Source organism: Mangifera indica, chromosome 1, assembly GCF_011075055.1.
Source record: "Mangifera indica cultivar Alphonso chromosome 1, CATAS_Mindica_2.1, whole genome shotgun sequence".
Taxonomy (NCBI): Eukaryota; Viridiplantae; Streptophyta; class Magnoliopsida; order Sapindales; family Anacardiaceae; genus Mangifera; species Mangifera indica.
In genome coordinates, this window is record NC_058137.1 from 8,047,317 (window position 1) to 8,063,198 (window position 15,882).

At 35.5% G+C, this 15,882-nt stretch overlaps 2 protein-coding genes across 4 annotated transcripts; one reads left to right on the forward strand and one right to left on the reverse strand.

The window, feature by feature from the left end:
• Positions 1–1,853: 1,853 nt before the first annotated feature.
• On the forward strand, positions 1,854–6,163 carry LOC123209109 (glutamate receptor 3.6-like). Its single transcript, XM_044626873.1, is given in 8 exon segments — positions 1,854–2,156; positions 2,644–2,974; positions 3,094–4,439; positions 4,531–4,808; positions 4,929–4,960; positions 5,076–5,482; positions 5,562–5,937; positions 5,940–6,163. Coding segments are annotated over 7 exon segments (2,796 nt in total). The 5' UTR covers positions 1,854–2,156; positions 2,644–2,709; the 3' UTR covers positions 6,032–6,163.
• Positions 5,954–11,550, reverse strand: LOC123209095 (serine/threonine-protein kinase/endoribonuclease IRE1a). Of its 3 annotated transcripts, none has more exons than XM_044626851.1 (7): positions 11,146–11,550; positions 10,017–10,257; positions 8,077–9,620; positions 7,695–7,867; positions 7,132–7,378; positions 6,706–7,009; positions 5,954–6,453 (listed from the first exon to the last, which is right to left on the reverse strand). In XM_044626851.1, the coding sequence occupies exons 1-7, from the start codon at positions 11,298–11,300 to the stop codon at positions 6,307–6,309; spliced, it is 2,811 nt and encodes a 936-aa protein (XP_044482786.1). In that variant the 5' UTR covers positions 11,301–11,550; the 3' UTR covers positions 5,954–6,306. The 3 variants fall into 3 exon arrangements, with proteins under 3 accessions (XP_044482786.1, XP_044482793.1, XP_044482789.1); XM_044626858.1 differs by having other exon boundaries at positions 10,017–10,248; positions 11,146–11,549; XM_044626854.1 differs by having other exon boundaries at positions 10,017–10,254; positions 11,146–11,549.
• Positions 11,551–15,882: the final 4,332 nt, after the last annotated feature.

Here is a 15,882-nt window from a genome sequence, read left to right on the forward strand (position 1 = left end):
AGTAAACGATCGCTACTGGCTTGAAAGCTATATAGTACGGAAATAAAAACGGAAACAGAGAAACGTAAAAATGTGAAAACGAAAACTTGAAAACGGATTTTTTTTAAAATATAGAAAACAAAAATATGAAAAAACTTATACATATAAAAAATATAAGAGTTTTTTTATAAATACTAAATTTTTTATAATAAAAATACATAAACTTGTATAATATAAAAATAAATAATAAAAAAAGAATAAAGAGAAAAAATACTATAAAATAGACTCATAGAATTTATTATAAATTATTCTTAAACAAACGCATATAAATATTTAAAAAAAATAGCAATACACACTAATCTATATGATATATCGGAGAAGAGATAAATAACATATCAAAAAGTAGAGAATAGATGAATTCAATATGAAATTTAAAGATATTTTTGGTTTGAAACTATAAAAGATACGTGTTTAATCAATTTCATGATTTTTTTTCTAAAATAAATATGTTTCAAAATTTTTAAAAATTTTTGAAATGATTTAAAATGTTTTCTATAAGTTTCAAGAAGTTTTAAAAACGAAAATATTTCTGAAACGTAAAAACACATCTTATTATAAGTTTCCGTGCTACCGAGCTTGAAAGTTATTTAAATGAGCGACTTAAGATAGATAAATCGAGATTGGTTCCTCTTAAATGTCCCAAGGATTTTGAGAAGGCCTGAACTGATGGTCCTGAAAGGGGTGGTGTTGTTGCAGTTGTTGATGAACCTGCATATATGAATGTCTTCGTCTCAACAGGCTGCCAATTCAGCACGATAGGTCAAGAATTTACCAGATATGGGTGGGATTTTAGGTATTTCTTCTTTCAAGACACAAAATTACTGTATGGTTCTTGAATTATCATTTAAATCTCCCCATTTTATACCAGGCCTTTCCGAGGGATTCACCGCTTGCAGTCGACATGCCCACAGCCATTCTTCATCTATCAGAGGATGGAGATCTCAAAATAATTCGTGACAAATGGCTTCTGAAAAGTGCTCGTAGTTCAGCAGACATAAAACAAGCTCTGTCACCTAGGAATTGTTTATTGATCAAACTGAGATGAGACGTAATATGGTAATTGAAGAGGTAAATGAACAGAAAAGAGCAGAAAATTTTACTCACAAGCCTTTACTTTTATTTTATTTTAAAATATAGGTCAATATCCAGTGGATTACGCTAAAGAACTCCCAAAGATGCCAACAAAGATTCATTTGTATTGAAGTGAACATTGAACTCTAATACAGACCTGGAATCAAAATAAGAATAACTTGGTGGTTTTGTAAAGATTCTATGACATTTAGTGTTAAACTGGGAGAATCCATTTCTCTATGGTTTACGGACGACTTTTTATAGCCATCAGAGTTCATGAAAACAGGCTTAAAATGCTTGCAGTTCACAAGGCAAAAGACAAGACTTTATCTTAAAACGTAGAAGAACATGAATCCCTGTCTGGAGATTCAAATACAACTGATACTTTTGTTATTGAAGCCTAATCACTAGTTCCACTGGAGATCTTTAGTTGTAAAACATATTTCCCTCTGCATTTCCGATAGTAGGATTTGGCTTTGTATTGGCGCCTAAGACAGCATTTATATTCAAATATTAGAACTTGCATTTCAAAATGGTGACAAAAAAATCTTAGGAGAAGTCTCTCTCTCTCTCTCTCTCTCTCTTTTGTCGGTGACTAGGCATGAAGAAAAAGGTGTCTGCTTTTGTCGGATGCCATGCCTAATAGGCAAAGCGCACTCCTTTCATCACTGTGTAAATTCTACGGGACACCAAGCTTTCAACTGAATAATCATATTCAGAGATACCTGAATGGGGACTCAAATATTCCCACTTGCAATATCTTCAGCAAGACGTGTATCACTCAACACCTTTGTTTTGGACGCATGAAAGTTACGCGTTTTGGTAAAGGTGGATTTAGTAGGTCCACCACTAAAAACTTCTCCGGGTCATGTGGCCTACCAAGCAGCACTAACTCTGAAACTTATCAAGTTTCTTCCTTGGTTGGGTCACGTGTTTAAAGACTTATTGGTAGCTTCATTGATTTTCATCCTCTGTGTTCCTCCAAGCTCAGTTCCTCAAAGTGTCTGGTTTTGTACCTGAAGAGGCTCTTCGGCTACTGATACTCTGTGAGTTGTCTTTGTTCGCATGTCAACTGTCAAATCAAGTTTCCAGGGCTTTCTTTCCCTGTTGCCTTTTGCCAGCTCCATTGTTTTGATTCCACAGCTGTGTTTGCAGCTGTTTACTTTTGATGAGTGGTTATAATTTTCAAGTTTATTGCCATGCTTTACCTGTGCTTGGATTTCTCTCCCTTTTTAACCTTTTCCTTGCAGGGATTCAGAGATTTTGGTAATTGAAAACCCTTTTCTAACTATTGTTGTCATAATTTAATAGCACGTTTAGATCGGATATCCTTATTTATTATTATCTTTCAGTCCATTTGTTTTTTTTTTAAATTTTTGAGCAGATTATAATACTGAGCTTCAATCCATATAATTGTCAATATCTCTGCTTCATATTATTAGGAAAAAAAATTGTTAAGCATATGCTTTGCTATATATTTTTTGAATTTGCTATAGAGTTCTTCATATTGGACTTTCTTCCATTTGTGGATAGGTCTTTCGGGGTCTTCGGAGAGCGAAGCAAATCTGGGCTGCTTTAACTGTTGACAGGCAAGACACCATGAGAAGACTTTGGCTTCTGGTTTTAGTGATTTTTTACAATGAGTTATTTCTGTATGGAGTTAAAACAAGCGCTTCTGGAGCACCCAATGTTGTGAACATTGGGGCAATTCTCTCATTCAAATCTACCATTGGGAAGGTTGCTAAAGTGGCGATAGAAACTGCTGTCAAAGATGTGAATTTGGATCCAGCTGTTCTTGGTGGAGCTCAGCTTAAGGTTAAAATGCAGGACACCAATCGCAGTGGAATTCTGGGCATTGCTGAGGGTATATCGTTTACTGATACTCATTGTCTTTTGTTTTTATAAAGCATGAGATTTAATCCAAACCGATGAACTGCATATATTCATTATGGTGCTTTTGATTTGGTTTGTTATTGTATGCAGCCTTACAGTTCTTGGGAGCTGAATCAGTGGCCATAATTGGTCCACAGGATTCTGTTACCGCTCATGTAGTCTCCCAAGTTGCAAATGAGCTTAAAGTTCCTCTACTGTCATTCTCAGCTGCAGACCCTACCTTGTCTTCACTTCAGTTCCCATTTTTTGTTAGGACTACCCAGAGTGATCTTTACCAGATGGCTGCAGTGGCCGAAATCGTGAACTACTACGATTGGAGGGAGGTAATAGCAATCTATGGAGATGATGACTATGGAAGAAATGGGATAGCTGCATTAGGAGATAAGCTTGCTGAGAAACGTTGCAAGATATCATTCAAAGCACCTTTGAGCCCTCAAGCAACCCAAACTGAAGTCACTGATTTACTGGTTAAAGTGGCTTTAACTGAGTCTCGGATTCTTATTGTTCATACTTTTGCCAGTTGGGGTCCTGTGGTGTTTCGCGTGGCTAAATACCTCGGGATGATGGGACCTGGGTATGTTTGGATAGCTACTAACTGGCTTTCTACTTCCTTGGATACTAATTCTCCTCTTCCTCCGGATGTGATGACCGACTTTCAAGGTGTTCTTACGTTGCGTATGCACACACCAGATTCGAAACTCAAAAGGAAATTTGTTTCCAGGTGGAAGAACTTAACTAAGGGCAATACATCTGACGCACAAATTGGTTTAAGTACTTATGGTCTCTATGCATATGATACAGTTTGGCTGCTTGCTCATGCAATTGATTCTTTTTTCAAGCAGGGTGGCAAAATTTCATTTTCAAAGAATCCCAAATTAGCAGATCTACAAGCACGAAACTTGCATCTTGATGCAATGAAGATCTTTGATGGAGGGGACTTGTTGCTTCAGAATATTTTACAGGCTAATGTGACTGGCATATCAGGCCCTATCAAGTTCATCTCAAAGGACCTTATAGATCCTTCATATGAAATCATCAATGTGGTTGGAACGGGATATAGAAGGGTTGGTTATTGGTCAAATTATTCAGGTTTATCAGTTGAGCCTTCGGAAACACTTTACAGAAGTCCACCCAACCACTTGAGCTCAAATCAGCTTCTATACAGCGTCATTTGGCCTGGAGAGACGACAGATAAGCCACGAGGATGGGTTTTTCCTAACAATGGAAGACACCTGCAAATTGGAGTGCCAAACCGGGTTAGTTTTCGTGAGTTCGTCTCTGTAAAAGGCACTGATCTGATTTCTGGATTCCGCATTGATGTATTCACTGCTGCTCTTAACTTGCTGCCATACGCTGTCCCATATAAATTGCTTCCATTTGGGGATGGCCATAACAATCCAAGTGGTACTGAGCTTGTACGTTTGATCTCAGCAGGGGTGAGCCCAAGCACTATGAACAAACTCCATAGAACTTGCAGAAAAAATTTTTGGTGCTTTATTTATCACTTGGTTTCTTTCTTCCATACAGGTTTATGATGCTGCAGTGGGTGACATAGCAATCATCACAAACAGAACAAGGATGGTTGATTTCACACAGCCATATATGGAGTCTGGACTGGTTGTGGTCGCCCCAGTTAGGAAGCTGAACTCTAATGCTTGGGCATTTCTAAGGCCATTTACTCCAAGAATGTGGGGTGTCACAGCTGTCTTTTTCCTTGCTGTTGGTGCAGTCGTTTGGATTTTAGAGCATAGAAAAAATGATGATTTTCGAGGGCCTCCTAGACAACAAGTTGTCACTGTTTTCTCGTAAGTTATTGAAAAATAAGAAAAATCAACCTTTATTTGGTGCAGTTGGGATTTATTTCTTGACTTTATGGTGTGTAAGATTGCATTTTCTATGACTCAAACTGTATTTTGATTTTGCAGGTTTAGCTTTTCGACGATGTTCTTTGCCCAGAGTAAGTGTAATATTGATGCTAATTCTGTAGTCTTTCATTATAGCCATTCATGTTTACTGAAGCAACTAGCTATTATATGAACCTACGAAGCCTACTTTTTTGTGTTTTAATGTAGGAGAAAACACTGTCAGCACCCTTGGGCGCGCCGTGCTGCTTATATGGCTTTTTGTGGTTCTTATAATAAACTCAAGCTACACTGCAAGCCTGACCTCAATCCTTACAGTGCAACAACTTTCTTCTCCCATCGAAGGCATTGGCAGTTTAAGAGCAAGTAAAGTTCCCATTGGGTATCAACAGGGTTCGTTTGCTAGAAACTATTTAGTTGACAACCTGGGCATCGATGAGTCGAGACTTGTACCTTTTAACTCACCAGATGAATATACTAAAGCATTGAAAGATGGTCCAGATAAGGGTGGTGTTGCTGCAGTAATCGATGATCGCGCTTATGTAGAACTCTTCCTCTCAACCAGATGTGAATTCAGTATTGTAGGTAAAGAATTCACTAAAAATGGCTGGGGATTTGTAAGTACCACTCCAAAACAACCTTCTTATCAATCCTGGAACATGTAAAATGACAAACGATTTGTTGTGTGTCCATCAGGCCTTTCCGCGTGACTCACCTTTAGCAATAGACATGTCAACGGCAATTTTGAAACTGTCAGAGAATGGTGAGCTTCAGAGGATTCATGACAAATGGCTCTTGAGAAGTGCCTGTAGTTCACAGGGAGCAAAGTTAGAAGTTGATCGGCTGCAGCTTAAAAGCTTCTGGGGACTTTTCTTGCTATGTGGATTAGCTTGTCTGTGTTCTCTCTTCATATATTTCTCGCAGACGGTTCGTCAGTTCTGTCAGCACTGTCCTAATCAGGATTTAGGGCCAACTGGTAGAAGTTTGCGATCTTCTCGTATTCAGACATTTCTTTCATTTGTTGATGAAAAGGAGGACGTAAAAGTCCACTCAAAGAGAAGGAATATAGAGAGAACCTAACAGAAAAAGACGCTGAAATGAGTAGTTCCCACTCCAACAGAAGGCAATGCAACTATTACAGTCTTGCTGAAAGTGGAGGTGTTTGATCGAACATCAATGTTCAGAATGTAGCACTAAAATATACAACAGCCTTGTAATGATTTCAGTGAAGGAAGAACAACAAACATACAGGGTTACTTTGCAGCCATAATTAGATTAATTAAAACTGACTTCATACATATTATTGGACTGCAGCCATAATTACAGATACATACATCCTCCAGGTGAAGCACAGATACACCGTTAAGTATGATGTATATCGATCTCCGCCTACTGCAGAAATTTTTTGCTCATAAATCTTTGTAAAAATGTGGCCAAATATCTAAGCAGTGTTACTTTTGAAGTATTTCTGAAAGCACTCCTCTTCCCTACAGTATCTGTGAACAACTTTATATACTTCGATGAAGAGTTGAGGGAATCGACTTGCAAAATACTCATCAAATCCTTCTGGAACAGGCCCTACAAGTTCCTGAAATAGCCAACAAAAAGAAGGGTCTGAGTATCAGCTTGATTCAGCTATCCGGTATCATATGCCCCAGATAAAGTCGGTACCAGTTCTGGAAATTAACTTTCATTACTAATAATCATAAGAAAAACGCTAAAAAAGTAGAAAGATAGATCAGGTTTGTCTGGGTCATATATTATTTTTTGAAAGCATTCAGTAAATGAATAATCATCACAACTATATCATAAGTTAGAAATATCAGTTCGAGAAGTTAACCTTAATCTCTTTGGGAAGTTCTCTATAATGATTCAGTTTGTTTCTCATGACTCGTAATAGGTCTCGAACACTGTCAAACCTATAACGGCGGTAATAACCAATATTAGCAATGAATAAAGGTTCCATCCTTTCATTCCATTTTGTACCCAAAGCCACTGAAGCGATGCTTTCTAGTGCTCTCAAGAGATTGGAGTAAGTCTCTCTGTCTTCTAATTCTACCCGGTCACTAGTATCACGAAGAAATGACAGTCTTGTTTCAGAATTCCAAAACAGAGGATGGTGCAACACTTCCAATGCACTTGGCCTGACAAAACGGAAGTATTTTGTCAATAAATACATTACAGAAACTATACAACATTAAATATGCTGCAATATTGATTGTGGTATTCAACGCTGTTCGAGGAGCTTGCAAGTGGAAAATCTTACCTCAATTGAGGATTGGGGTTTAACAAACTGGAAATAAGATCCTCAGCTTCGGGAATAGACCTTACTAAAAACAGGTCCAGTTTGTTTTTTGTAATATTGATATCACGTTCAAGATTATCACCAAATGGATGTTTACCACCAGTAATGCAGAAATACAGGACACAACCTAAACTAAACAAGTCTATTGCTCGAGTCTGGCGTCCATGAAGTAGTTGTTCAGGTGCTTGCCAGCCAGAACTGCCACTACCTGTAATCAAAGTTATCATATGTTAGAAAAAAATTAATTTCCAGTAAAGTTTTAGAGATACAATTAGCAGATAAAAAGTGCACAGAACAGTAGTCAGGAGGAGCACACTAGGATCACCCAGTTGTAGTGTGATCCTGAATCAATAGAGCTCAAATGTGGACCGGAAGGGTTCAGTAGAATAGATTTGTAGGTTGGTGACACTGAAATGAATTATCGGGAATAACCCATAATAAATGGGTGTCACTTGCTCCACTTCTCTTCAATGGTAAATTTAAATCATATGGAGGATGCTTGTAAAACTAGACAAAAAATTTACCAGTAGCATGATGACCCAAGGAAGACATATCCCCAAGAAGGCGCTTGCTAATGCCCATATCAGAAAGCTTTGCACATAAAGATCTTTCCTTGACTATTAGCACATTTTGAGGCTTCAGGTCCCGATGAATTATTCCCAACTCATGCAGATGCACAAGCCCAGAAACCATATCCCTGTGTTACAAAAAACAACCAATGATTACTAGCTCATTCCAAACCAAATAACAATAACAGTAACGAGAGAAAAGACGGTTGATGCCCAGGTCAATACGGCACAAATCAGTTTATGAAAAGACAACAATAATGTTAATTGTTACATATGAAAAGGCAATAATCTCACAAAAATAAAATGTTAACTGTATCAGCAAGACATTTAAACTGACCTCATCAATTTTAATAATAAAGGTGATGGGTGGCCATTTACTTTCCACAACTTAAGACCCTGCATCATACCCTTAACTGAATTCAACCGGAGTTTATATTCAATCATAGCCCCTGATGCTTGTTCATCACTGAAGCCAGAGTCATGAGATGGGTGCGAACAAATTTGAATCAAATCAGCTAAGCTGCATGTACAACGCTCTAGAGAAAGATACACAAAATCTTGATCATCCTCCACTCCATACCATCGAACAATGTTTGGATGTCGATCAGATGCAATGAGGTTTTGAATTTCTTTAAAAGCTACATCATGATGAGCTCGGACAAGGCGTTTCACAGCAACTGGACGACCTTCATAAATTCCCTCAAGGACTATAGTACCATTGCTACCCTTGGCTATTTCTGTATTTGATACAATTAATTTACCAACTCTACGCCCATGAACAGCACCATCAACAAGTTTATTAAGGTCCATAAACAGTTTGTTACTATCCTCTGCAAATTCATCCTCATTTTCAGATGACATGTGCCGGTCATTACTCTGAAAACTGGCAGTAATCTTCCCTGATTTTTGAATTTTATTCCTTTTTGAGGCTCCAATTCTCAAAGCTGCAATTCTCAAATTAGAGTTAAGGAAATGCCCATGAAAGAGGAGTTGTCCTTTAGCCACTAGATCATATCGATAAATCATAAAGCCCACAATAATCAGAACACAAGTAATGGATGCAGCTGAGTGCTCGAGAAAAATGCTCGACACACCTTTATAAGGCATTCTCACATCATATGCATCAACTTTCCCAGAAACTTTAGTCTTCAAAGGAATTAATCGGCGCACTGCTTCACTTTCATCAATATTGTAATATCTAGATAATTTATCATCTTCAGGTTGCAACGGAAGCATGGGTTCTTGAGCAGGTGCTGGAAGCATCTTAGGTTTCTCATGATTGTCCAATGCTCCATCAACCTTAGGCTGGAAAGGAAGCACTAGATTGGGAGCTGGCAATGGTAGCACTGAGTCATTATGATGAGCCATTGCATAAGATAAATTATCATGCTTACGAAATCGCTGGACAATGCCTTTAGATTGACATGCAAATGGCATATCAAAATCATTGCCAATTTCTGGACCAAGCTCATATCTAGTATTTATAGTGGCTGTAATAAATGGATCCTCAATATCTGGACAAAGAAAAGCATATCCAATTTCAGCAACTGTCATTCTCCATGATATTTTATCAGAGTTTGGGTTGAAAGAATCAAGCATGTAATCTGTCCTTGTGATGAAAAGAAGGCGCGGCTCAGCATTATTTGTTAAACCAGACTTTAACAACTCCTTATTGACTTCATCATACTTATGTGAAGTACTCTCCTCTTCGTCACTCTGCTGTGTGGATGGAGAATCAGATGACCTGTAAATACGAACCAACCTTCCAGTCTTAGCCTCAACCACAAAGACAGTAGTTTTCTTAGATCCAAGTGTAACTCCTCCTTCTTCTGATATGTACGGGGTATTTTTTATGAATTCTTCAATACTGACAGGAAGTTTCTGTAAGTACAACAATAAAATATAATGAGTGAAGTGCACTAAAGAACCGATGATGGGTACATGCAGCAGTAGACAAATAAGAAGGAAATCTTTTAAGCAAGACAAACACCTTCAGTCAACCTAAAGAAAGATATTGTACTTTTACATGATATTTGGCAAAGACATTCAACTACTGAAACTCATTGAACCTGAGAACCACTTAACTGCCAGCAAGAAATCAAACAAAAACTGAAGCATTGAAGAAGTTGACTGACTAAAAACGGTAAGTTTGAAAATATAATATGAAAAACTAAAGTGGTGAAACTAAAAGTAAATAAATTTAACAAAAACAGTATGCATATATGTATTGATATATTTTATATTAAACTTGACGACATATTAACATTCTAGAGATACCATTCTACCAAGATCACCCTGTGCATACAAGTCCCAGTCATCTCCACAATCTATGAAAAACCTGCTGCTTGGTTCAGAGGCATTTTCTTTATCAGTATTATCTTGGTTCATTGGAGCCTGATATGAAGTGTAAATGGGTGAACCAGTCGCAAAGCTCCAAACCACTCTCCCATTATCATCCCTCATCGAAATTTTCCCATCCAAAGCAGCACCAATTCTAGTAACACGCTGACTGTTTCTACTACAAATAAAATGTTTCAGATAAAAAAAAGAGGTTAGATGTACCACTCGAACAGTCTTCGTGCAAAAAAAAAAAAGAAGTCATGATAATTAGAATTTTAGTCTTAACGTGAGTCCAAATCACAAAAACAGATAAAAATTTCAGGCATTTTTAGCTACTGAAAGCTTAACAAAACATAATTTTTCCATGAATTTATGTTATTTTGAGGTAAAAACTTTTTTCTCCTAAAGTTTTCAATTAGCTCCATTCTGTCCCAAAATTTTAAAAACTGGCCAATACATCCAATAATCTAACTGCACTTAGATGAATGGTAAATAAAGAAGGGTAATATAATCAATTTAATATTACCGAGAAAATCCTTGGATCTATGCTAATAAAATCAATGTTTGTGTTTAACAAACAAAAAATAAATGGCCAGGAATTTTCTTCAGATAATTGGCAGGTTTTATATGGGTATTTTTTTCCTCAAACATAAATAGTGCATAAAATTACATATTTCTTAAAGTGAGTTTAGACTATTGGATGTATGTGCTAGTTTCTGAACATTTTGAGGCAAAATGAGTTGGCCAAAAACCTTAGGAAGCATAAAGGTTTATTCTCTTCCAGTTTTATATATATTCGTCGAAATAATATTTAATTATATGCAAAAAAATTTTTGAATATATCACAAGTGCCAATTTTGACAATTTCATACGAGAAAACTGGAGCGTAATTCAGTGAACAAACATAACGTATTTCATGTCTGATTAAGTCTAAGTTTCTGTAAAATTCAGAAATTTTGTGGGTACGAGTGATATTATTTCAAAGATAATCAAATCAAACAGCACCAAAAGGATGAATGATATTCAAAATAAAATTTATACAAAGAAGAAAAAACAGAGAACTTACGGAAGGGACAAGAGGGATCTTCCTGTAGGTCGAACCAAGTCCACTGAGTCATCTTCAACCGGATTGAAAAAGGGACTTGCCCAGCTCTCTGAACTCAGAACAGCAAACAAAAATAGAAACAATAAGCAGAAGAAACGGAGAAAATGGTGGGTCATTTCATCTGTTTGGAGAAAAGTCAAAAGGGTAGGTGACGGTGAGCAGTATAATATAGAGAAGCAGAAAGAAAGAGAGAAAGAAAAGTTGGGTTGGATTGAAGGGTGGCTAGAGTGAAGGAGAGGAGATGATTAAGGAAGATTCGAAGCTTCTTCTTGGCTGGCAATCTTTGGATCAACCGCGGTTTGAGTTTTGCTTCATTGTTTTGTCTCAAGCCTGTATTTTCCTCTGGATTTGGGCTTTGTCTGCTTTGTTCTTGGACTCACGTGTCTTTTAGAATTTTCAAGTCGCTTTGCAGCGCTTTAGAATATTTGAATATTTGAGATTTTAGTTACAATAAACACGAAAGTTTTTGTCTAACTCATTTTAGATCAATTTTAAATGATTTTATTTTTTTAAATAAATTTAATTTTTATTTTAATAATATTTTTTTTATTAATTACATTAGATTTGATATAATTTTTTATTGACAACCTTTCTTTCTAAAGCATACTCTATGTTTGATTACTTATGATCTATGATTTAAAAATTTATGCAAAAATAGATTAATTTTGGGTGTAATACAGATTGGAATAAAAAAATGAATATAAGTGTAAAAAATACATGCAGGTGCAAATGGTACGAGTGAGTACAATTCGGTGTGAAGAGTGCAAGAGATTAAAAACACATTCGACCCACTATATCCAAAAAACCAACCAATCTGTTCATATTCCTTATCTAAGCAATATTATATCAATTCACATTCAGATAATGGATGTTCACGAACATTATTCGACAATATCGTCTGAGTCGTCTAAAGTAAGTCTGATTCCTTGGCATTGTTAAGATTGAATAGGTATTTTATTCCTTAGTTTAGGGATGTTTGAAATAGTTATTTTTTTTCGGTTTCGATTATACTATTGTGTTTGGTTTAGAGTTGTACGTTATGATTTATTTTCATTTAAAGTTGTAGATTTCGATTATAATGTAATGTATTTTGTCAGATTTCATTATGTTGTGTTATTGTTGACAGAGAAGAAATGTTGATTCTGGCTGCACCCATTCATACTTTTTGGCACTCACACACACCGCACTCACCCACACGTACCACACACACTTGCACACATCATACGCAACCGCATGCACTTTTTCCACCTCTTCGCACTTGCACACACTCTTTGCACTTGTCGCACCTATACGTACTTTTCGCACCTCTTCACACCTATACGCACTTGTCGCACTTGCACTCACATGATGGATTATTTTTTAGATGGATTATTTTGTTTTGAGTTTAAATGATTTAATGTTGCAAATTTTTTGTTTTTCAAGGGATTTCTCAAGGAATTCAGTTAATTATCAGTCTGAGGAAAGATGGTATAATGATGCTCATAGTTTGATGGGTTAGTTAAAATTTTGAAGTCATATAGAAATAGTTAAGTATATAAGGAGTACTCTTAATCATGGGCAAAAAGAATTGTTCAGAGAAAGTTGTTTTGGACAATTTTTGAATCTAAAAATTGTAAAACATAGCTCTACTTTGATGCATTATGTACTATTTTGACAAGTTAACAAAAGAGTGTTGGCTGAGGAATTTTGGTTTCAACTGAATGGGTTTATGATATAAATTTTTATCTCATTATAACTTTGATCGATACCCAAACAAAAAGATACTACTTCTATAAATTCATTGTAATTGATTTTTTTATTAACTAAAACTAATATATGAACTTCGTCAATATATTTTAAATTATTATCACCTTCATTGCGCCATTGCCTATCAAATCCAAACATGAATATCACTTTTACCATTTTTTTTCTAATAAATCAATTTAAGCAAATAAAATGTGGTTTGTTTGAAATCAATTAAGTTTCGAATGAAACAAGTAAGAAATGTGTTTCTTTATAAATCAGGGGTGAAAATGCAGTAAATATTTTCATCTATCTCTAAAGCTACCCCATCCAAAACATTAATGAATGAAATCAATTGTTTTCATGCAATACATTAATGAAATCAATTGTTTTCATACAATTGTTTAATGACAAGTGTTTTCATACAACAATTTCATTCAACTTTTTCAATTTTTTTATGCATGAATTCATGCAATTTTGCATTGCAATTTCACTCGCAATTTTCTGCACCTCACATGCACCGGTACACACTCTTCACACCCACATGCATTCTCTGCATTTATATTCATCTTTTCGTTACAGTCTATAAATATCAACAATTACACCAAAAATTGATCTATTTTTGAATAAGTGTTTGAATATTTTGATCATAAGCTATCAAACGTATCATCAATATGATGATGTAGGACAAAAGATTGTTAAAGAAAAACTATATCGAATCTGACGTAATTAGGGGAAAGGAGTATTAGCTTAAAAAAGTAAAATCACTTAAAGTTTACCTAAAAAAGTTTATGTGGAAACTTTCATGTTTATTTTAATTAATATCCTTGAATATTTATAAGCTATAAGTAGATCCACATATTTTTTTAACTATTTAAAATACTTGAAGATTTAATTATTTTTTTATTTAAAAAATCTATCGTGCATCCTTTAGAATGCTTGGGAACTAAGGATCACATTTGAGCTAGAGATGACAACAGGGACGAGTAGGGAGGGGATCTCAATCCCTGTCTCCATCCTTGGATGGCATATTAATCCTCGTCTCTGACCTGTCTCCGTTACGAGGATGACAAAGATTCTCCGTTTTTTCCCCATATCTTATAAACATAACATAAATATATTAAATAATAAAATTGAGTAAAACTAAAACCTATCCACTATTTCAAATATCATATATTAATCACTTTAATATGCACAACAAAAACTTAAATAAATTTTAAAAATATAAATAATCTAAAACTATGAAGATAAGTTAGTATTTTAAATAAATATATTAAAATAAAAGGACATGACAAGAGTAAAGGGGATACATGTATCATTGTTCTCGATTGTAGAGATTTTTTTGTCTTTGTCCATATCCCTTTGCTCATTTCTATCAAGAAATCTCTTTTCTGTTAGAGTAAAAAAAAGTCAAGACCCCTAAATTTAAATCAAAATTGTCATATCTATTTGAGCTGCCTTAAGAGGTTGGGAGCCTCACCTTGCATATTATGACGAGAGCAATGTAGGGGATAGGGTAAGGGGACATGTCTTGGCCCGTCCCTTACCTTATTGTAAGTTATTATTATATCATTATAGTTTTAATATGGCCAAAGGACTATTTCCCACCCAAGGTATGCTATTTTCCCAAGTTTCTTCTTTTTAACTTTAAAAATCTCAAACACCCACTGATGAGTAATTAAAATTAACAATAGTAAGGGTAAAATCATCATTTTATCTATAATATTAAAAATAAATTAAAATATAATCTCTTCGCCCCCCCCCCCCCCCCTCAAACTTTTAAAACTAAAAATTTTCCCCTATTTAAGTTTTAAAAAATGACAGTTTTCCCATAGGGTTTCATTTCCAGATCTCTAGCATCATCTTTGATGCCATTGCCGACGACATCTCCCTTCCGAAGCTTCCTCTCTCTCTGGTGGTCTCTCTCCACCCATTTGGACGCCCGATCGTCGTCGTAGGAGTTATGGAAGACGAAACTCTTCATCTTTCCAAACGAAGACGACAACTTCATCTTTGTCTGGGAAGACGACGAAGCTCTTCGTCTTTCACAGCTCTTGGGTGGAGACAGATTATCGGAGGGAGAGGAAGTTTCAAGAGGGAGAGACCACCAACAATGGCTCTAGAGATGGCGCTAGAGATCTGGAAACGAAACTCTAAGGGGAAACTTCAATTTTTTAAAACTTGGGTTGGGGGAAACTTTTAGTTTTTAAAGTTTAGGAAGACAAAAAGAGATAAAATTTTAAAGGGTTAGAGTTCTGTTAATTTTAACTGTTCATGGGTGGGTATTTGAAATTTTCAAAGTTAAAGAAGAGAAATTTGGGAGAACAACATACCTTGGGTGGGAAGTAGTCCTTTGGCCTTTTAATAATATATTTTAGATTGACGCCAAAAATGTTCTCTAAAATTCTTTTAAACCTAAACTCATTGTTGTCTCTCATCACTCTCTAGTCCCCACTCGACTTTGTGCAACCGAAACCTAATTAAAAGTGAAAATTTTCAATTGTTGCTTATAACATTTGAACGACTTGTTTGTGGTCTATTGCTAGTATTGATTATAATTTATAGAGTGTTTGATTGAGATCATTGTTCGATTATTTCCCTATTTTTGTTGTCAATTTCTCAATTTTCTTGATTTTTTCGTGTAGAATAACAATAATACTTTACAAATGTCATTAAAAGAGTAATTAATAAGAAAATAAGTTGGGGTTGTGTTCAACAAAAACTTTATTATATGGGGCCATTGTTCTAACCCTAAGGAAAACCATTTCAGCTGGACAAAAACTCAAATCATAGACTTACAATAACATTTTCCCAAAGAATAGACACATAAATGTTAGTGTAAGTGTTTGTCAAAAGAGTAGGAGATTATTTCTTAAAAGTATTAGATAAGAACGAAGGAAAGTAGGATGTTATTTTCTATAAATAAGGGACATGAATTTTTTGCCATCCTCGTGCTAAGGAAAGGGTATAGACATA